Below are 24,721 nucleotides of genomic sequence, written 5' to 3' on the forward strand. Positions count from 1 at the left end.
ATCATAAAGTTATCATAAAGCAAGAATCTTGATTTTAAGATGTAGAACAAGTGATTTTTATTTTAAGATAAGAAACTAATTCCTTATAGGGTATCTACAGGAGTTAAACATATTTAGCATTTAAGTTACAATACAAAGGTTGATCTAGACTGTCTTGAATTTCAAACACTAATCAATAAGACGAAGCCTCAACATAATCACTTCAGCTGTTAGAAATAGCAGCCAAATCCCTTTCATAGCATAACTCATCATACTAAAAAACTAAAACGGAAAAAAAACCCACTGGATAATGGGTTTCTAGTAAGAATATGTTAATAAAAAGATGGGAGAATTATGGTTGGAATGCCTTGGATGAAAACTTATGAATGGTGAAACAAGAAAATACATATTGGAAAAATATGTACAAAAAAACTTGACTGTTTATACTATGCTCTAGTTTCAGTTGATGTCAAACAGCAGGATATACATATATATATATACACACACTCTATAATTTTGTAAATACAAATTTATTATTTATATACAAGAATGTTGTCGACAGTGACTTCAAAGTTTCAGCCAGCTAAGCCATTGTCAGATTGCAGCCCAATGATGGTTTACCTGGCCAAAAGTTTGAAGCCACTGTCAACTACATTCTTGTTTATTGTGTGTGTGTGTGTGTGTGTGTGTGCTGATAAACACTACATATGTGAAGTATAAATTCTACACTACTTAAAACAATACACCAGTAGTCTTAACAAGCTAATTGTGCTCTGACACTTTAAGTGTTTACATTCCACAAGCACTACAGGCTGAAATCTCAATGAACTGAAGTTGTAAATTCCAGGAAATTGCTTAGTAAACTTAGTGAGTGCAACCATTTATAGCACAATAGCTGGATGTATGAACAAGTATGAACCAATAAACAGTTCTTTTAGTACTTGAGATAAACTGATATACCATTAAAAGCTGAATAATAGGAATTGGAGAGTTTCTACATCTGTAAAGAAATCAGATAAAACAAATAGGATCTATTCTAAGTAGAATGTGATACAGAAGAATATATTAAATTTAAGAGGATTTAAAGCAGTTTTAAAGACGTTGTAAAAGAGAATAACAAGGTTATGGTTATTTAATGACTGATAAAGTAGAGAGGATTATGAAAAGTGATGCTATTATATTTCAGTTTATGATGAAATTATATTTTGGCAGAATTAATTTATATTTTACTCTATTTTTGTTAGATAAAAATTAAAACACTAATATTTCGAAATGCAATTATTATGGATTGGTAGAATTATTAGAATGTTAAACAAAATGTCTTGCAGTATTTATTATGGCTCTTTAAGTTTTGTGTTTAAATCCCACCAAGCTTAACTGTGCTCTACATACCACCTGGAGTCAATAAAATAAAGTACCAGTCAAGTATCAGGTTGATTCCACCAAGATCAACTTTATTTTCCACCCCTCCGGGTTAAACAAAGTTTCTACCAGTCAAGTAATGGAGTTAATTTCATCACTTAACCCCTCATCTGCACACACACACAAAATAAAAATAATTATTTCAGCTATGATGTACACTTAAGCTTAGGTCTTTGGCATTGAGAGACACAATCTGCTGCACCAAATGTCACCTGTCAGGTACAACTGCTGCAGCACCACAATATTTTGCAATTACTGAAATTTACTTTGCAGAAAAATTCCTAATATGTAAGAATTTCTTCACTAAATAACTCTAAACATTTTCTCCATCCAGCATCCTGGCCACCTTAACTGACATATAGAACTGTTGGAAGAAACTCCTGCAGTATGTTATTGAATTTTCATGACAGTAGTGATGCTTATTGTTGTCCAAATGCATACAGTGGAGTACAATTCCTGCTTTACCCAGTTTACTGCTCACGTCACTTTCTAACCTTCATTAACAACTGATCACACTACCCAGATAAGGAGAAATTATCTGAAGATGAATAGCTGGGTTGAGGCATTAACCTGCATCATCTTGGTCTTTTCAGTTAATTCTAAGCACAATATTTTATGCTTGTTCTTTGAGCTTAACAGTTCTCGCAGACCAACACACGTTTCTGTCAGCAGAACAATGTCATAGGCAAAGGTCAGGTCATAACGTATTTCCACTTTCTTGGTGACATTTCTGTGTGACCCATCAGTTGCTTTTGTTATGTAAGACTTTCAGAAAAACTTTAAAGTGATTCATTAAAGCAAATTAAATAGGTTTCAAAAACAATCGGATTTGCCTTATAGTTTATAGACAATTCTGTGCTAGTTTATAAGAAACGCCTTCTTTCATGGCTGCCTACCAGCTCTCTGTCTCCCTCTGGATCTCCGCATGTAACTATGAAACTTACCCAGTAGTTTGATATTCATTAGTTAACACTGATTAAAACATAGCTCAAATTTAATAAGTGGTACAACATTAAATGATGATTAATAAAGAATGATTTAAGATACAAATTGGTAACTTAATGCAATTATCACAACTTTCATCATCACAAATTCAACTGCTAGTAGGAAGAGTAGGAGTGAGAAGATGCAGCCAGTAACAACACCAAAATTTTTAGTATGGCTATTATCCCAACACTGTGGCTATAGTCCATGTTCAAATTCTTGAAAATGTTGAAGTACTGTTGGGGGATACTCAAGTGGAAACTACGAGTTTACTCCTTTCTCATAGCCAATATCTAAATCACGACACTGCACGGCTTAGCTAAGTTTCATGTAAAATATTGGTTTCAAATTTTAGTACAAAACTAGCTATTTCAGAGAGGGGTAAGTCAGTTGCACTGACCTCAGTGTTCAACTGATACTTATTTTATCAACCCCAAAAGGATGAAAGACAAAGCCGATCTTGATGGAATTTGAACTCAGAACATTAAGATAGATGAAATGCTGCTAAGCATTTTGCCTGGTGTGTTAATGATTCTGCCAGTTTGCCACCTTAGTCCCACATAAAATATTGGCAACACATTTGTGTCAATTCTACTACTTTATTTGAGCAGCATTTGACTAATCCAACAAGATTAAAAGAGAACAAATGAAGGGAAGATGGAGTAATTAGCTCAATGTATGAAACTGTGAGAGATAAACACAGCAATTCATACAAATTAGCATATTCAAAATAAATAATTCCCAAAATGCACAATATCACAGAAACCTAAATCTTTTTTTTATTTATTTCAGTTTAACCACTGGGAAGTCGGCTGAAGCGCATGACACTTGTAACTGCTTAGACTAGTGCAGTCAATGAAGGTTATGTATGTTGCTGTGTAGCCCCAGTTAGTTACAAGATCTTACTACAAAAGTCATATTGATGTGGTTAAGTATATAACCAGTGTAGATACACAGTGTAGATAAGCAATTCAGGTGTAAACATTACACTTCTGAAATTTAGTGAGGATTTAATTGTTATTGATACATTTTGTAATTCTTTGATTAGAGCATTGACCAGAAGTTATAGAACATGTAGGAAGTAAGCTAAATGACAAGTTGCAAAAAACAGATCTCTTCAGGTTTAATGTTTGTGGAAAAAGTGTAGGCAAAGTTGTTTAATTGGAATTGGGTGGATAGGGATGAGACAAAGAATGGCAAATTAAGAAGAAGCAAGAAAACATCATTACAGTAGTGGCAGAAGATAGAGAAAGAGAGAAGCTTGGCACCTGGATGGGTAATTGGTTGTAATGTACTGGCGAGTGAATCTTTTCAGTCAACCAAATAATTGAAGATATTTGCTTTTATAGTAACGGCATTTTCTCAGATATGCCAGCAATACTCAATGTGGACTGCACTTGTGTTTTACAGAAGGTTTTAAGTATTTTATAGCCTTGAAGAGGAAATTCAGATGCAGTTTTCGCAATGTTAAAGATGTAAAGTCATCATGGAAGATCAGAGATTGTGAAATCTAGCCAGGTGGAGGGTTTTAGTTATAAGTTATTCATGAATAGATATGGAGCGGCATGTTCCCACTGAAGGATATTTCTGAGGTGTCCGTTCATGGAATCATTGCAAATTATATAGAGAGTGGAAAACTTAACCAAATCCTAAGACACATTAGATTTGATAAAGTGTAGACAGCAGGAACTCTGTTGATACAAATGTTACAATAGTCTGACAGCAAACTTTTGATTCAAGAGATGAGGAATAACTTAGCTAGGAGGTTTTCATACAAGACATGCTGATATCAAGAGCAATAACAATGCTTTTAGCTTAGTTCTTAAAAAAGAAAAGACTTGAGCATGATGTAGGAAAGAACTTTTCTAAATATGGTTGTGTGGAAACTGTAGTGACAGTCAGCGACAAAAGAGAAAAAAAAAATGATGATATAATAGTTTATGATTCTACCACCATTCAAATGTTGAAAGCAAAGTAACATATACTGTTGTATGTTTAGAGTTTAGCATAAATGTTTGTAGAGAGGGAAATGCCAAGTTTGGTGAGAATAACAGCTAGCTAAAGGGTACACTTATGAGGGTAATATAGTCAGAACTAGTTGCCTTGTTGACCAGTAAAGCTTCCTAACATGAAGTGAGCATGATAAAACCGCTGGGTTTGGTGAAAGGATTTCAAGAGAGATTTTATGTGTAAGCAATGTAGAATTGGAAGCAAAATAGACAGCAAATATAGTGGCTTTATCTACAGAAATGATGCTTTTAAAGATTTATTCCTCAGAAAGTTTTGAAGGCCATGTGATTTAAGAGCAATTTTTACTTTCCTTTATGGTTATTTTGTAAGCATCAAAATGTGTAGAATTCTTAGTTAGTGGATGGTTTATAACTTTTTCCCAGTGTTGGAGGCAGTGTTGTTGTTCTGTAGAACTGAGAGTGAATAATTTGGGGGTTGGGGATATAAAACAACATATCTATAAGGGTTGTATCATTCACCGACTTTTCTGTTACAGACATAGTCAAGAGAATTTCTGCTAACTGAAGTAAAAGCTAGCACAAGTAATGAATACACTAAGAATTTCATGACATCCTTTGCAGTTGTGGGAAATCATTCACGAGTGAACTCAGATACTTCTGCTCTTCAATCCACCAGTAGATGTAACTGAATATATGTTTGACTATCCGAAATATCCCAAGGCTGTCTGTATGACCTGCATGAAACACCTCCAGCAGTTGATGTAATACTAACTAGTACTGGATACAGCTTTGGAGAGAAGAGATAATAGTCAGTCAACCTTTTCCCAATAAACCAACTGAGATTGTTACAAATATTATGGCAAGGGATCCAAAAGAAAGTAAAAAATAAACATTTGAACAAAAGATTAAAAATCAAACATCATCCAAAGAATAAGAACAACAAAAATGATATAATATATTGCCTAACAATTATAAAATTTTAGTTATAAACTTACCCCAGCCTACTACACCAAGGCCGTTCACCATAGTAGTATGAGAATCAGTCCCAACTACTGAATCAGGATACAGCATACCATTACTGCTAAAAACAACCCTTGCAAGATATTCCAAATTCACTTGATGTACAATTCCAGAACCTGGAGGTATAATCTGCATGTTCTTCAAAGCAATTGAGCCCCACTGAAAATAAAAAGTTTCAAAAGTTGGGTAGAAAAAGGCTTAAATATTTAAAACAAACAAAAATTAGATATAGACAAATTGTATTTGTTTGAGACTTTAAAACTATATCAAGGGTGGTCTTCTGTAGTTAGCAATTAAAATAATGGAAGTCCTCAACCAATATCATATTTTACTGCCTACAACTAAGAAAATAAAATATTTTGTAACTAGAGCAGAGTACTAACAGATCATTTTTGGACCTTAAAAACATTTGACAGATATGAATATCATGGTACACTGATTGGGAGTGGACACAGTTTAGATCACATACCAATTCCATCTGTATCCAGAAGCAAACCTGAAAAAGACACAACCTAAACATTCTAACATCTCTCTTCTGAAGGAACACAAATGCTAGTGAGGTACAAAGTTCCCTACTTTGTTCCCTCAGGTGGCTGCCAGATATCACAGGCTCATGTTGACTTTAAACAGTCATCTTTTAATGGTAATAAAGATGTCACTACGCATGCTAGATTGGTTACACAGCTGTAGAAAAATAGAGTATTGACAGAACAATCTAAAAGGCTGAAAAAGAAAGAACAATTATATTAGCCACAACATCCAACGTTACAAGCTAAGAAGACAAACCATACATCCAATAAGTGAAGACTATAATGATTAGATATGATAGTGGCTGATGAAGAATGTATCTGATACTAGTTAAGTTGTAGACTTCAAAATCTTCTCCATTAAACCACTAGAAACAATGCCAATGAGATTTAGCTAATATGTCAGGAAGATAAAATAGTCATTTTAAGAACCGTTACTAAAAAAACATTTAACTACAATCGTGATATGAACATATTACACGACATATTGGTCCAATTTAAAACATCAGTATGATATCAATTGTTGCCTAACTGTATCCAGTTAGCCACCATGGTGGAACCAAGATATTGACTTGTGTGTAATGTTAACTTCCAAGAAAGACTGGGTAGAACTGAGAGAGTGGTTGAGTATATAAGGCAAGTCATCATCATCATTTAACATCTGTTGTCCATGCTGGCATGGGTCAGACGGTTTGACCAGGGCTAGTAAGCTGAGGGGCTGCACCAGACTCCAGTCTGATTTGGCATGGTTTCTACAGCTGGATGCCCTTCTTAATGCCAACAACTACGAGAGTGTAATGGGTGCTTTTACATGCCACCAGCGCAGGTGCCAGTTGCATGACACCAGTATCTGCCATGACTATGATTTCACTTGGCCTGATGGGTCTTCTTCTCAAGCATGGCACATCGCCAAGGATCTCAATCACTTGTCACTGCTCTGTGAGGCCCAATGTTCAAAAGGTGCTTTTTATGTGCCACCAATATGGGTGTTAGTTATGCGATGCTGGCATCAGCAAAAATTGCCTCCATGAGGCCCAATGCTTGAATGGCGCTTTTTACATACCACCAGCACAGATGCCAGTAACGTGACACCAGCATTGGCCACAACTATGATTTCACTTGGCTTGACAGGTCCTCTCAAGTACGATATATTACCAAAAATCTCAATCACTAGGCATTGCCTCCACGAGGCCCAAAGTTTGAAAATCATGCTCCACCACCTCGTCTCATGTCTTCCTAGGTCTACCTCTACCACAGGTTCCCTCCACAGTTAGAGACTGGCACTTCTATACACAACTGTCCTCGTCCATATGCATCACGACCATACCAGTGCAGTCGTCTCTTTTGCACACCACATCTAATGCCTCTTATGCCCAATTATTCTCTCAAGATGCTTACACTGTCATACATGCACAGTGATATTGCACATCCAGCAAAGCATACTGGCTTCATTTTCTTCAAGCCTATGCATGTCCTTGGCGGTCACTGCTATGTAGCACAGCTGTTCACATACACACACATCATACAGTTTGCCTTTCACTCTGAAGGAGAGGCCTTTTGTTGCCAACAGAAGGAGGAGCTCTCTGAACTTTTCTCAGTCAATTTTTATTCTTGCAGCTATGCTCTCAGAGCATCCACCTCCGCTACTGACCTGGTCACCTAAATAATGGAAGCTATCAACTACTCTAGCTTACCTGACTGGCAGTCGATGGAATCTATTTTCTGTACATTTTTAGTGTTTATTGTACCTGTGCATCTTCCAACTTGAATAAGATTATGATGGTTGGTATAGGGATATAACATAAATGGATAATGTACAGTTGGTGAAGTTAGTGGTGGAAACTACATGCAGTAAAAGAGATTAAAGAAGACTTAGAAAGAGACGGTTATGAGAGATTTTAGAATATTGGGACTCACAGAGGAAATGATGCAGAATGAAGACGTTTGGAGAAAGGCCAGTGATGAAAAGTTGTCATTATGATGATGATGGTTATCTATTTGTATGCGTGCATATGTACAGTATGTGTGTATTTTATTATTTTTTTTTTTTAAGTATAGCATATGTGCTTGCATGTACATGCAGCATGTCAAGAAATACTTCCTATTCTTCAATTATGGAATGTTTAAAAAATATGTTACTAAATTGACCTTACCTTGTGAAAACGGTATATAAAGTATAAAAACATTTTTTAAAATTGGAATAATTTTTTTTCTCCCAACAAAAGAGTTATCCGTAATTATTGATGTGAATTCCTTTTAGAAATGTGATTGTCTATCTGAGTCAACCATTCAAAAGTTTAACAAAATATTGTGCACTGAATGACAGCAAGTGATATTTAGTACAGGTACCAGCATCCAGTCAACATCATGGTATTTAGTACAGGTACCAACATCCAGTCAACATCATGGTATTTGGAGTGATAACTAGTGATGGCGACATTATGCCTCCCTTCATCTTCCCATACAGCCTCACACTCAACACTGAGGCCTACACCAAGTGCATGAAGGGGGTAGTGCTGCCCTGGTTCAAGAGGGTGGCTGCTGGAAGACCCTATGTCTAACAACACGACTCTGCATCATGCCACATCACCCCTAACAACTGGCCACCTGACTCCCCAGACTGCAACCCCCTTGAATTATCATGTGTGGGGCACAGTTGAGTGAGAGACCAACAAAACTTGAAACACCAAAGATGAACTGAAGGCAAGGATTATGGCAACATTTACCAATTTAAAGAGACTGTACAGAAGAGTTGCAGGAGATTCTGAAGTCGTCTGGAGGCTGTGGTTGAAGCCAATGGCGATTTTATTGAATAAATTTACTCTTTAGTATTTCAAGATATTCTTATGTAATTTTGGTATATATATCTGTTAAAATGAGATGTCTGTGTTATTTTCATTTTTGCGTAGTTTAGACAATATATCCACCACACCCTGTATATTGGTACTATCAAACACATGGAAGATATGAGAAAAGATAAACACAAGAATTTTGAGAAAAGATAAACACAAGAATTTTGAGAAAAGATAAACACAAGAATTTTGTCTATGAATCTCATGAAAAAAATGTAATCTGTATAAGACTACTTTATATTCTGATTAATGAAATGATCTAAAATATAGTGTATAAAAATATAAAACTTTCTAGTATGGTGTTTGTATATCTATATATAGATTTATCATCTATGTATATTAATTATCTATATAACAATAAATGATCCCTAACATATACTGCATATATTTATTCTTTTATTTTTTTCAGTCATTTGATTGCAGTCATGCTAGAGCACCACCTTTAGTCGAGCAAATTGACCCCAGGACTAATATTTGTAAGCCTAGTACTTATTCTATCATTCTCTTTGCTGAACCTCTAAGTTACGGGGATGTAAACACACCAGCATCGCTTGTCAAACAATGTTGCGGGGACAAACACAGACACACAAACATATACACACATATACATACATACATATATATATATATATATATATATATATATATATATATGACAGGCTTCTTTCAGTTTCTGTCTACTAAATCCACTCACAAAGCTTTGGTTGGCCCGAGGCTATAGTAGAAGACACTTGCCCAAGATGCCACGCAGTGGGACTGAACCTGGAATCACGTGGTTGGTAAGCAAGCTACTTACCACACAGCCACTCTTGTAGAGTACATACTTTTTTTTTTTCAAAATATTCCCAGCTTTAGATGCATGACCAGAAATTATATCTATTGCAGAAGTCAACCGATGTGTAATAATGTTGCGTTTTACTATTATATTGATAATATGTTGGTTTTATATTTTGGTACAAACCCAGTAATTTCATGGGGACAGGGAAGTCGATTACATCAACCCCAGCGCCTAACTGGTACTTATTTGTCCCCAAAAGGATGAAAGGCAAAGAAGACCTTGACGGAATTTGAACTCAGAACATAAAAATGGACGAAATGCCTCTAAGCATTTTGCCTGGTGTGTTAACAATTCCACCATCTTGCTGCCTTATTGTATTGATAATATATTATATTAAATGTTCATTATATTTAGAGTCAACATAATTTATGTCTCATGAAATTAATATACAGAACACTGGATGGAGTTTTTAAGAAGTTTTTTTACTTCATGAAAATTTAAAATGCTGTGCTTCAGCTAATTAAGATTCTGATTTTGAAATAAATATTTTCAAATTGGAAAAAAATTGTTGGCAGATCTTGTGCTTAACAGTAAAAAATGAAATTTTAAAAAAAGTAGAGTGTTTTTAAAAAAATGCCTACTTAAATGATACTTTTTCGTTCTTGGACACGCCATGCATGCATTACTCAACACACTGAATAGCAACATTGAGTAAAACCTTATGCGCCCCCACCACCATCATTGTTTTAATGGTTACTTTTCTATATTTACAAGGGACAGACAAAACTTGTCAAATCAGATTCTTCTACAGTTGGATGTTCTTCTTGTTACAAACCTGCATCTCTTTCAGTATAAGGTAATATTTCCCCCAGTCCTCCGAACATACTTTCACAGAAGATTGTAAACAAAAGGCACTGTTTATGAAGTGGTGACTTTTGTTTACAACTAGCATGCATGTATCAAGACAAAGAGAACATAAAAACACATATGTTGGGCTTCTTACAGTTTCCTTTCACCAAACCCCACTCACAAGGCAATGATCACCCCATGGCTACCACACAAAGGATATGAATCCTAAACCTAAACCATGTGGTTCTGAAGTGAATTTTTTAAAAACACAGCCATGCCTACATTATCTATATAAATAAAATTGATTTTCTTGACAGATCAAGTGTTTTTTGCAATGTTAACTTTTATAGCTGATTCACTTTTACAGCCTTTTACAGTTCAAAGGTCACTTCTGAATTTATTTTGTTTTGTTTAGAGATGTAAACATTTTCAATGTATTTTAGGTATTTTAGGCAGCAATTATATATATCTGACTGTTTTTCCTTAAATTATAAAACTGAAGAAAAATTTGTGCATAATTTACATGAGAGCTATTGTTTACTAATAATTACTGTGCACATAATATCTCTATATTTGCTTGTTCGTTTGCACATTATACATTAGTTAGTTAGAGAGGTGGAGGTGGAGTGAGAGAGAGAGATGAGTGAAGAAAGAAGAGGAAGAAGTGAAGAAAGGTGATTAATATTAATACACTTAGGCCAAATGGCCATATGGTCAGCTGAAGGTAGAGGCGAAGAAAGAGAGAAAAAGAGGGAGAGAGAAGTGTTAACAATGTACAGTGGGGTGGGGAAGGAATACTTATTATGTGGTTAAAAAGTTAGAAGGGAAAGGTAGATAGAGAGAGATGGATAGGGGAGGCAGTTATATTGAGAGAGAGAAAGATAGATAGTGATGGTGGTGGTGTGTAGATAGTGAAAAGTATCTTTTTATTGAACTAATTTTTTTTTATAGTGACCATCGCAATTATTTATTGCCTGCTCACTTAAAAAATTGATATTTGTTTATAAGGGTTAATTTAGCCTAAACTCTGGATTCACATGAAACACGGTTGCAGGCAGCCTGAGAAAAGATGCACAGATATAGAGCATGGAACAGAGTGGAACAGCAAGAAAATATAATAAAAAAAAAAGGAAAAGGACAACACCGACGGAGACGTAAGGGAATGATGTAGACAAACAGCAAGAATATATAAAGAAAGCTAAACTACGAATGCTATAAAAATGCAAATTATCCTTTCTTTCTTAAATAGGTCCTCTAAAGTTTTTCCATTCCAAGGAATTTCCAGGAGTCCCACTAATATGAATAAATATAAGTATATCTGCCAGAATGAAAGCAAATAAGAGGAATGTATACCTTCAAAAATCGAAATCTTTCTTCGTTCCTTTCAAATTCACGAATTTCATTTTGTTGGAGAGCATCTGAACTAAAACACAAATAAAATAAAATTGTAAGTTAAATACTTATCTATTAGATAAAATTAATAAAGGAATTTTATCATCAATGAAAAATCTGTCTCTGGGACTAAATTCTAAAAAAATACAATAAAAATATCAAAATAGATAAATAAATATATAAATAAACAGAAGTATCTAGGGTGAAAAACAAACTACATAAGATAAGCAGAGTTAGATCTGGATGTTTTCTCTTGGAGATACATTTTCTTTTGAAAACTATTTTAATGTCCATGTTTCAGTGTTATGGCTTGCTGGGTCTGCAAAATCAAAAAAGGTGCTTTTTACAGCTAAAAATTCTTGATAATGCCAACCTCTCATTGAAATGGGTCTGCTTTGTATTCTCCAGCTCTGTATATTGAAATAAATATTAGTGCTATATAAAACTGAATAAATTATAAGCATAACATTATAACTTGCCCAGTTTAAGAACATCCTATATCTTGATGTTGGACATGGGAAATAATTTTAACCTAATTATAACTACTTTGCTACTAAGTGATGGTAAGCCCAATCTAGATGCCAAGCAACAACAATTCCCCCCCCCCCCCCACTTTACTAATGGCTCTTAGCTTCTATTTTAAAAGCAATGATTCAACAGATGAGATTCCTGTTAAATATAGGGAATTCAGAGAAGAACACATCACTGACAGATACAATCAAAGGCCTATGGTTATAAGTAAAAGGATCTCTAAGGCTAAACATTATTAAAAGGGCTACACCAATTAATTAGCAGATGATCAATATTGTTATGTTGGTGTGTTTATGTCCTCATAACTCAGTGGTTCAGCAAAAGAGGGCAATAAAATAAGTACTAGGTTTACAAAGAATAAGTCCTGGAGTTGATTTCTTCAACTAAAACCCAGCATGGCCACAGTCAAATGGCTGAAACGTGTAAAAGAAAAAAAATATATATATATATATATTTATCAAGAACGACATTCTCAGAATAGTATTTTTGGTTTGGGATATTGTAGCTGGAAGTAATCTTTATAAGTAAGTTTGAAAATTCCAACTCAAACACAACAGGATATGACTGCATGTCAACAGTGATCAGTTTTTGAATCAAATAATATGTATCATTGATGATCATTGATGTCCTATATCTTTTTTTCCTTTCTTGTATTTCAGTTAAAGTAGTTTGTGTTTTGGCAAGAGGCATATCTGTTACTGATGAATATCCAGCATCTGTGGTTTTCCTCTTCATTTTACCAATTTCTTTTGACAATTCATCAGTATGGAACATTTTTAAGATGATTAGATGTTGTGAAAGTTTTAGCTTTTTATCCTCCTGTATAATATTGCAGAAAGTGAACTTTCGTGGAAAATTTTTTGAAGTATACAGAAGTAAACGATACTTTCTGCAATGTTTCCATATCGAGAGAGAAAAACATAATATACAGAAGTTTGACCGTGCAAGGTGGCAAATTCAACACACACACACATCTTCACTCAACAAGTTATTCTGCACTACTACTTTGTTAGCTGCCAGGATCCCAAATTTGTCTATTTTGTGTAACAGGTGAGCTATGTAGAAAAATATATTTCCTGTGCTTACATAAGTATGTTGAGTGATGGAAGTTGAAACTACCTGCCCACCTCCATTCAAAAGAGGAACAACCAATCAATGACTTCCTTTCTAACCAAGCTAGGAATTCCACCTCTCTCAGGGATCCACTACTATACCATCCAGCTTTGGTTTGAGTCACAAATCCATAACTTGTGAGCACAAGAGGACGAAAAGACTAAATTTACAGAGCTAATAACTAATATGTTTATAACCACACTATGTGTTGCTTTTTGTGCTTTTCCTTTCCTCTTTTATTTTAGGCTTTATGCTAATATAACTTCTAAGACTATATATGTTGATTTTATGGTCACATAATGATTAAACAAATATGAGTCCTACATGCAGGTATAGAATGTAGAATGTATTACATACTGAGGGTTGCATCAGTGAACTACATGGTTCAATGGCAATAAAATATAGAAACCTTGGTAAGATCAACCTAATTCTTTCATATACTCTTATACAGTAACTCTGCAATAGTGATTAATTATGAAATATTATAACATACGACATGCAATTAATTACACTATGAATTTTCATGTGACAATACTTAGTTACGTTATAAATGATTAGCCTCTAATTTACTGGTATTGGCTAATAAAGCGAAGCCAATTAATTAATAATCAGCTATTTTGCTTATCAGTGGTACATCCCATTCTTTTATCATTAAAAATGTAACTTAACTTCTTAAAATATATTACAATTAAAAACTTCTTTAATTAAGAGTTGAGAAGAACAATGAATAGATTATGAAACTTATAATTACAGACTAGAACAGTTGTAGCAGAAATAGCAATCCCATGCTGGTGGCACGTAAAAAGCACCATTCAAGCATGGTTGATGCCAGTACTGCCTAACTGGCCCTCGTGCTGGTGGCACGTAAAAAGCACCCACTACACTCTCGGAGTGGTTGGCGTTAGGAAGGGCATCCAGCTGTAGAAACTTTGCCAGATCAGATTGGAGTCTGGTGAAGCCTTCTGGCTTGCCATCCCTCAGTCAAACCGTCCAACCCATACCAGCATGGAAAGCGGACGTTAAATGATGACGACAATGATGATGAAATTATGCAATAATCATATCAATAATATTTGGCTAACTGAAAAGAAATTATTGTAAAAAATAAAAACAAAAAAATTCCCATTAACTTCATTTTTACAGGTATATAAAATATGCAAAGTGTTATAAAAGTGGTTTACATTACAAACCAAGTTAAATGCCATAATTAGAATAGAACTATTGAGATGACTGGGCATGGCTGTTTGGACATTCAGTTTGTTTTAGTAAGGGAGGTAAACACATACACAATGAATGTGCATAGAAATACGCACATACAGATATAGACATTACACATTCATAACTAGATGCTCACAAACATATTAAAATGACACGTCAGATAAGTCACCATCGAATCAGCAACATCAAATAGGCAGCACCAAAATAGTCATACCAAAACATCTCATGTCCACATCATGTATATATCTTATTGCATACAGACATTGAAATATTGTGTTAAGCTGCTTGTTTATATTTTGATGTCTGTGTGTAAATCTGTAAATTCAGTCTGCTGCAAGAAGAACATAAGATGCAAAAATTAAATTTAAATAGAATCTATTCTCTCATGTTCTTTGATATTTTCCCAATCAGTTTAACTCCCATCCAAAATTAGAACTTCAACATCTAAAAGACTTGAAATTAAAATCAAACCCAGTAGAATGTAAGCTAAATTAGTCATTTGCTTTGGCAGCATAAGTAATAGAAACATAACTTCAATGAAAATGAGGCTCTAAAAATAAGCAGGAATAGCGAATATAGAATTGACAAAAGATAAATACCACCAGAAATTATAACAAAAATATTCTGTGATAATATCTGTATAACATCTTTGATATTATGATAAAATGACTAAATAATTTGATTTAAAACACTGGACATGCATTCAAAAAGGAAAAGAAACGAATAGGCATACAATTAACACTTTAGAAATATGGAAAGAAAAATGAGTATAACAATCCTTCAGATTAAATATTATTTTCTTTATACCAGCTCTATTGTATAGAATCACTTCCATAATTATGGTCATATGGCATCATATGAACTACTTTATTAGACACTTAGAAAACTACCAACCATTATTTTTTTTCATCAGCTTATATATATATATTTTCAGTGGGTTTGTTAGCAATACTAAATAACCATGACATTCAATCACCACTGACTACCTTACACTCAACATATTCAAGGTAAGTGCTCATTATTTCAATACCCACCAAAAAAAAAAAAAAGAAAAGAAAAAAAGAAAACCTATGTCACTACTCAATTTGCTCCAGCAAATAAAAGCAACCACATAGGTTAAATAATAACCAGATCTCTCTCAAATAGTACACACTCATCTTAAAAAAAGGAAGAATACAACAGACAGTATAATTCTAAATACATCTTGAAAATCAGATGGGATGGTCATGGCTGAAATGCTCTGATCACAGGTCTGCTCAATAAGGGCAAATCTGGTGTTAAATAACATCAGCCATTTTATGCTATATTGATATATTTTTTTTATTGCCTGTAGATAAGAAAATAATCTACCTCCAAAATACAAAACAACAACCTCACTAGACAATCTTGATTTCACTAAAACTCACTACTACTGTAATATAACTATTCAACTCAGGTCAGTGTCCTTAGAAACACAATAAAAATAGAAATGATGACAAAGTGAACAGATAGTGATAACTAAACTTGTATATTCAAAAACAAAAACAAAACACACTTCCCCTTTCTTCAGTTGATTAGGCCTATCAGATGACTGACTAAATTACTCTACTTCTAGCTTGAATGACTTCAAGATAAGATCCACTGTCTTCTGGCTTCACCAATAAAAACAGCTGAACTCAACACTACAAACTAATGAGTAACTTGTCGATTTTAGTGCTGCCACTTCTAACAATAGTGAGTTCTTTTTACTCTAAAGTATCTACTTTCAGCTGAATGGATAGCATCATTTGAGAACCATATGTTTTCACCAAAGAAAATATACAGTGCTGGTAATAAGAGATGAAGTGCCAACCCTCAGAAGATAGTTATCCCACCAACTCAGTTAGCCAGGATTTCTTATAGAAAAAAAAAAAAAGAACAGAACTCTAGCTGAAATGTTCACATTTACAGATGTTACACTATAAGTGTATATAATATACATACAGAAAAGCCTTAGGAGTCTAAATAGAAAAAATACTCAGTTAATGTAAAATCTAACAAATTTAAATAAATATAATAAAATAAACTTGAAGCTAAATTATGATGCTCAGCTCAATCCATAATTTAAACATTCAATCTTTGCTACAAGCAATGTAATGTTTCAGCTAAGCAGCTTATATGAAAATACAGTATCATATATGAAAATTTTATGTGAGGGAGAGAGGTTTGGCACAAAAATCTTGCAGCAACAATATAAGCAAATAGTAGAAGAGAAAGACATATTAAAGACAGTTTTGAAGGCTACTAATTAAAAACATATTAAGTTAGTGTATAACAAAACATTAGGTCAACTTTGATTGAGCAGACCTACGATTAATGGCATTCCAGCTGTGACCATCCTGTCTATTAAGGGTTACTGAGGACTACATTGTTCAATGTGCCCTTCCCTTTTAAGATAATAGGTGTGATTTGAGGGAAAATTTGGCTGCTATTTCTAGCAAGTAAACCAGCTGTAAAGAGGTTCCCTCATAGGCTCAACAATAGCAAAATATTACTGCAAAGGTTATTTTTTAACCTTCTAATAAATGTAATTAAACAATATCAATAATTTATAACTTTATTATTGTTATAATGTACAAATTAAAACAAAAATACCCAATGTTTCTATGATACTATTTTATCAAGAATTTCAGACTTGAATCTAATCCAAGATTTCAGTATTCAACAGTCAAAGTGCTTCTTCACTGATCTCAGAGGTACATGCATTCTTGCCATAGATAATGAACAGTGAACAGTTACAGTTTCATTGTTTGTGGTTTATTCCAAGAACACTTTTACATCTAGATTAACTCTCTGCTTAACTTGTAGTCATTTGCAACAAAATAACATAATAGTTTTAAATGTTTTGAATATGTGACAACATAACTCTAAAATCCATATTGAAAACCCTACAAAAGTCTAGATTTAACATGTTACTAACACAATAGCACAAACTATTACTCGCAGCAAGACTGTAAGATGTTTATGTTGGACAGGTACTATTATGGAACCAACTGTCTTACCCATTAGAATAGTGGTAGACAGTCTCCTGACTTGAGCCACTGCTGCCACAGCTGGTTTTGCCACCGCCTGGGTTGGGGGAATACCATGTAATGCTGCAATGAAATAACATGCAACAGGAATAGGATGGTGAAGCCCATCAATGGAAAATAAATAAAATAAAGATAAAGGATGCATAAGTCTGAAATAAAACAATATTCTTTTGACAGAACTGTAAAAAAAATAACTGACAACCTAAGAAGAAAAAAGCAGAAAAAGTCAACAGAAGAAAAAAATACTTGGTTTCATATAAGTTTTACATGTATTGAAGTATATAGAAATTCAGATACAGTAATCCCTCGTCCATCGCTAGTGTTACGTTACAAAATAGGTGAAAATCCACAAAGTACTGTACATTTTTTAAAACTAATTTTTATAATTTGTATATATTTATTGTATTATAAATGCAAAACACCACCACAGAGGAATCAATGATAGGTGAACCACGACATAGTGAGGGATTACTGTATACAAGAATTGTGCAGCATCTGAAAGACATAATTGGTATCTATTACCCATCCTCTAATTATAGCTGAAACATTAAATATTTCATTCACAAATAATTTACAAGTTCAACAAGTCTCATGTTCTCTCAATGGCAGTTGAAAATTTATATATTTAAATAGAGATTGATGTCCATGTGACTCCTACCCAGATATTCAAGTTGTCATTAAACATGATTTCATTACGGCTCACATTGTCCAAGAAAGGATTTTAATCAAACTTCAAAAATGTTCTCACACCCATGAACATCTCTTTTACACTTAGAATTCTCTTTCATTCACTTTCCAATTAGAACTTAAAACATACAATACTCTAAACCAAAACCTAGTTGCATTATCAGTATGATCTTTAAATAGTTTCTAGGAATATGAAGGCCATTCTAAATATTGTACCAATGTACATGATGCCAAATAGTGAGCATCTTTAATATACTTAGCTTCAATGAGTTTGGTTGCATGATTTTTTTAGTTTCCACATTTTGAAGATCTTTATACTGTAACCACAGATACACAAAGGAGAGCAACCATTCAGTATTGACAAATAATATCCTTTGGAAGGTTATATTAATTAAATGAATGACAAACAACAGGTGATCACATGTGTGTGTACGTGTACATATATATATATATATATATATATATATATATATATATATATATATATATATAAGTACATAACTATATATATTGGACAATTTGACAGAGGACAGGTGAACCAGATGGCAGCACCAGGCTCCAATCTGATTTGGCAGGGTTTCTACAGCTGGATGCCCTTCCTAACGCCAACCACTCCAAGAGGGTAGTGGGAGCTATTTATGGGACACTGGCACAGCAGCTGCTCTGGCAATGATCACGCTCAGACGGTGCTGTTAGCGCTCCACTGGCACAGATGCCAGTCATACATATGTGTTTATATATATATATATATATATATATATATATATACGTGTATATGTTGTTGTTGTTGTTGTTGCTGGCATTCCATTGCTTACAACGTCGAGGGTTCCAGTTGATCCGATCAACGGAACAGCCTGCTCGTGAAATTAACGTGAAAGTGGCAGAGCACTCCACAAACACGTGTACCTTTAACGTGGTTCTCGGGGATATTCAGTGTGACAAGGCTGACCCTTTGAATTACAGGTACAACAGAAACAGGAAGTAAGAGTGAGAGAAAGTTGTGGTGGAAGAGTACAGCAGGGTTCGCTACCATCCCCTGCCGGAACCTCGTGGAGCTTTAGGTGTTTTTGCTCAATAAACACTCACAACGCCCGGTCTGGAAATCGAAACCACGATCCTATGACCGCGAGTCCACTGCCCTGACCATTGGGCCATTGCACCTTCACACATGTGTATATATATATATGATATATACATACATATATATATATATATATATATATATATATATATATATATATATATATATATATATATATATATATATATATATATCATATGTATATATATATGGGAGAATTTACGAAAAAAACAACAGACGAGGACAGGTGGCGTAAACAACAAATGGATGTATTAGTTTAACGCTCGGGAATAGAGAAAGTCTTTAATGTTTCGAGCTACGCTCTTCAACAGAAAGAAATAAAGACAAAAACAAGGAGGAAAAAAAAATATAAATGTAGTGGTCAGCGATCTATCATGGCGAAAAATATATATATATATATATATATATATAACAATTAGAAAATGGAGGATAATATGCTGAACCCAACTACTTGCAGACGGTGTATCCCGTTGAATTCATTAATTTAATTCATAGCAAAAGTGACAAAAGAAAGGAAGAAAAGAAAAAGAAAGAAAGAACCAAAGCACAGGTGTCCATGGCAGACTATGTTATTTTGCCAACATGGTTTACATATAGAAGTACAAAGTACATAAGGAATTAGAGGATGAACAGAAGTTTAATCATACAGCTGTTTCGGCCTAGTTTTGGCAGGCCCCATTCTATCCGAATATTCCTTTCCGGAGTGATTATCGGATGACATTTTGAAATGGGGTTACATGCCCGAACCTCTAGGCCTCTTCACGTTATATATATATATATATATATATATATATATATATATGCATATATACATATATATATATATACACATATATATACATATATATATATATACATACATATATATATGCATATATACATATATATATATATACACATATATATACATATATATATATATATATACATATATATATACATATATATACATGTATATATATATATATATATATATACATATATATATATATACATGTATATACATATATATATATATACATGTATATACATATATATATATATACATGTATATACATATATATATATATACATGTATATACATATATATATATATACATGTATATACATATATATATACATGTATATACATATATATATATATATACATGTATATACATATATATATACATATATATACATGTATATACATATATATATATATACATGTATATACATATATATATATACATGTATATACATATATATATATATACATGTATATACATATATATATATACATGTATATACATATATATATATATACATGTATATACATATATATATATATACATGTATATACATATATATACATATATATATGTATATACATATATATACATATCATCATCATCGTTTAACGTCCGCTTTCCATGCTAGCATGGGTTGGACGATTTGACTGAGGACTGGTGAAACCGGATGGCAACACCAGGCTCCAGTCTGATTTGGCAGAGTTTCTACAGCTGGATGCCCTTCCTAACGCCAACCACTCAGAGAGTGTAGTGGGTGCTTTTACGTGTCACCCGCACGAAAACGGCCACGCTCGAAATGGTGTCTTTTATGTGCCACCCGCACAAGCCAGTCCAGGGGCACTGGCAACGATCTCGCTCGAAAATCCTACAGGAGCCAGTCAGGCGGTACTGGCAACGGCCACGCTCAAAATGGTGCATCTCATGTGCCACCCGCACAAGAACCAGTCCAGGGGCACTGGCAACGATCTTACTTGGCTTGCCGGGTCTTCTCACGCACAGCCCATTTCCAAAGGTCTCGGTCCGTAGTCATCGCCTCGGTGAGGCCCAATGTACGAAGGTCTTGCCTCACCACCTCAGCCCAGGTCTTCCTGGGCCTACCTCTTCCACGGGTTCCCTCAACTGTTAGGGTGTGGCACTTTTTCACGCAGCTATCCTCCTCCATTCTCACCACATGTCCATACCAGCGCAATCGTCTCTCTTGCACGCCACAACTGATGCTTCTAATGTTCAGCTTTTCTCTCAAGATACTTACACTCTGACGGGTATTCACATTGACATTACACATCCAACGGAGCATACTGGCTTCATTCCTTGCGAGCTTACGTATGTCCTCAGCAGTTACAGCCCATGTTTCACTGCCATGTAGCATGGTTGTTCGTACGCATGCGTCATACATATATATACATATATATACATATATATACATATATATACATATATATACATATATATACATATATATATATATACATACATATATATACATACATATATATACATACATATATATATACATACATATATATATACATACATATATATACATACATATATATACATACATATATATACATACATATATATATACATGTATATACATATATATACATATATATGCATATATATATATATATATACATATATATATATATATACATGTATATACATATATATTTGCATATATACATATATACATATACATATATATATATATATACATGTATATACATATATATTTGCATATATACATATATACATATACACATATATATACATATATATACATGTATATATATATATATATATATATATATATATATACATATATATATACATATATATATACATATATATATACATATATATATATATATATATACATATATATATATATATACATATATATATATATATACATATATATATATATACATATATATATACATATATATATATATATAATATATATATATATATATACATATATATATACATATATATATATATATATATATAATATATATATATATACATATATATATATATATATATAATATATATATATATACATATATATATATATATATACATGTATATACACATATATACATATACACATATATATACATATATCATCATCATCATCATCATCGTTTAACGTCCGCTTTCCATGCTAGCATGGGTTGGACGATTTGACTGAGGACTGGTGAAACCGGATGGCAACACCAGGCTCCAGTCTGATTTGGCAGAGTTTCTACAGCTGGATGCCCTTCCTAACGCCAACCACTCAGAGAGTGTAGTGGGTGCTTTTACGTGTCACCCGCACGAAAACGGCCACGCTCGAAATGGTGTCTTTTATGTGCCACCCGCACAAGCCAGTCCAGGGGCACTGGCAACGATCTCGCTCGAAAATCCTACAGGAGCCAGTCAGGCGGTACTGGCAACGGCCACGCTCAAAATGGTGCATCTCATGTGCCACCCGCACAAGAACCAGTCCAGGGGCACTGGCAACGATCTTACTTGGCTTGCCGGGTCTTCTCACGCACAGCCCATTTCCAAAGGTCTCGGTCCGTAGTCATCGCCTCGGTGAGGCCCAATGTACGAAGGTCTTGCCTCACCACCTCAGCCCAGGTCTTCCTGGGCCTACCTCTTCCACGGGTTCCCTCAACTGTTAGGGTGTGGCACTTTTTCACGCAGCTATCCTCCTCCATTCTCACCACATGTCCATACCAGCGCAATCGTCTCTCTTGCACGCCACAACTGATGCTTCTAATGTTCAGCTTTTCTCTCAAGATACTTACACTCTGACGGGTATTCACATTGACATTACACATCCAACGGAGCATACTGGCTTCATTCCTTGCGAGCTTACGTATGTCCTCAGCAGTTACAGCCCATGTTTCACTGCCATGTAGCATGGTTGTTCGTACGCATGCGTCATACAGTCTGCCTTTTACTCTGAGTGAGAGTCCCTTTGTCGCCAGCAGGGGTAAGAGCTCTCTAAACTTTGCCCAGGCTATTCTTATTCTAGCAGCTACACTTTCAGCGCACCCACCCCCACTACTAACTTGGTCGCCCAGATAGCGGAAGCTATCGACTACCTCTAGTTTTTCACCCTGGAATGAGATAGAAGTTGTTTCCTGTTTGTTTGCAGTCTTTATTGCACCTGAACATCTGCCACAAACAAAAACTAACTTGCTAGTTAACCTGCCTTTGATGTTGCTGCACCTCTTATGTGTCCATAGCTTGCACCGGGTACATCTTATAGAGTTACTACCTACTCCTTTTCTACATACTGAGCAGGGCCATCTACCTGAAGGGGTTTGTGTTTTATCTACCTTCCTACTTATTAGGATTTTGGTTTTAGCTAGGTTGACTCTAAGGCCCTTCAATTCTAGACCTTGCTTCCACACCTGAAACTTCTCCTCTAGTTCTGATAGTGACTCCGCAATTAGGGCAAGGTCATCAGCATAGAGGAGCTCCCAGGGGCAACCTGTCTTGAACTCCTCTGTGATTGCCTGGAGGACTATGGTAAATAATAGGGGGCTGAGGACGGAACCTTGGTGGACCCCTACCTCTACCCGGAATTCATTGCTGTACTCATTTCCAACCCTCACCTTACTGGCAGCATCTCTGTACATGGCTCGCACAGCTCTCACTAACCATTCTTCTATCCCAAGTTTCCTCATTGACCACCAGATAAGGGATCGGGGGACCCTGTCAAAGGCTTTCTCCATGTCAACGAAAGCCAGGTACAGAGGTTTATCCTTAGCTAGGTATTTCTCTTGCAACTGTCTCACTAGAAATAGGGCATCAGTAGTGCTTTTACCTGGCACGAACCCAAACTGCATCTCATCTAAATTGATTCGCTCCCTAATTAGTTGGGCTATGACCCTCTCTGTAACTTTCATAACCTGATCTAACAGCTTGATGCCTCTGTAATTATTTGTATCTAAAGCGTCCCCTTTACCTTTGTAGCAGTTGACTATGATGCTGCTACACCAGTCATAGGGTATGACTCCTTCGTGTATCACCTGGTTCGTAATACGGGTGACTAGGCTATAGCCAACACTGCCAGATATTTTGAGCATCTCTGCAGTGATTCCTGATGGGCCGGGGGCTTTCCCGGTCTTCATACTCTTAATTGCTTTATCTACCCTGGTACTATCAACTCGGATAGCTGGTCCCTCTATTGGGTCGACATAAGGCAGGCTCTCTTTCTCCCATTCATTCTCTTTATTAAGCAATCTATCGTAGTGGCATCTCCAGACCTCTTTCTTTGCATCCTCATTTAATGCAAGCGTACCATCATCCATGCGAACACATTTCTCTCCTACAACATCACTATTCTCTCTCCTACACTGTCTTGCAACACGAAATACCTCGAGTCTTTGGTCCTCACGGCGCAGAACATTGGCAAATCTTTCCTTATCTGCTTCCCCTCTGGCTAAATAAA

General features: G+C 34.8%; 1 protein-coding gene across 4 annotated transcripts in view; it reads right to left on the reverse strand.

Annotated features, from left to right (window-relative positions):
- LOC106876434 (cytoplasmic aconitate hydratase) overlaps nucleotides 1-24,721 on the reverse strand; it is an 89,388-nt gene that overhangs the window by 26,792 nt on the left and 37,875 nt on the right. For 2 of the 4 annotated variants that reach the window (XM_052974608.2, XM_052974607.2), the window contains exons 5-7: nucleotides 17,656-17,748; nucleotides 11,735-11,804; nucleotides 5,351-5,534 (exon numbers count right to left, since the gene is read on the reverse strand). In XM_052974608.2, the coding sequence (XP_052830568.1) occupies nucleotides 5,351-5,534; nucleotides 11,735-11,804; nucleotides 17,656-17,748 (347 nt within the window). The remainder of the gene's footprint in view (nucleotides 1-5,350; nucleotides 5,535-11,734; nucleotides 11,805-17,655; nucleotides 17,749-24,721) is intronic. The other 2 variants (XM_089365931.1, XM_052974609.2) reach the window with 1 other exon arrangement.

The sequence above is a fragment of the Octopus bimaculoides genome, chromosome 18 (assembly GCF_046866305.1).
Source record: "Octopus bimaculoides isolate indiv1 chromosome 18, ASM4686630v1, whole genome shotgun sequence".
Classification (NCBI taxonomy): domain Eukaryota; kingdom Metazoa; phylum Mollusca; class Cephalopoda; order Octopoda; family Octopodidae; genus Octopus; species Octopus bimaculoides.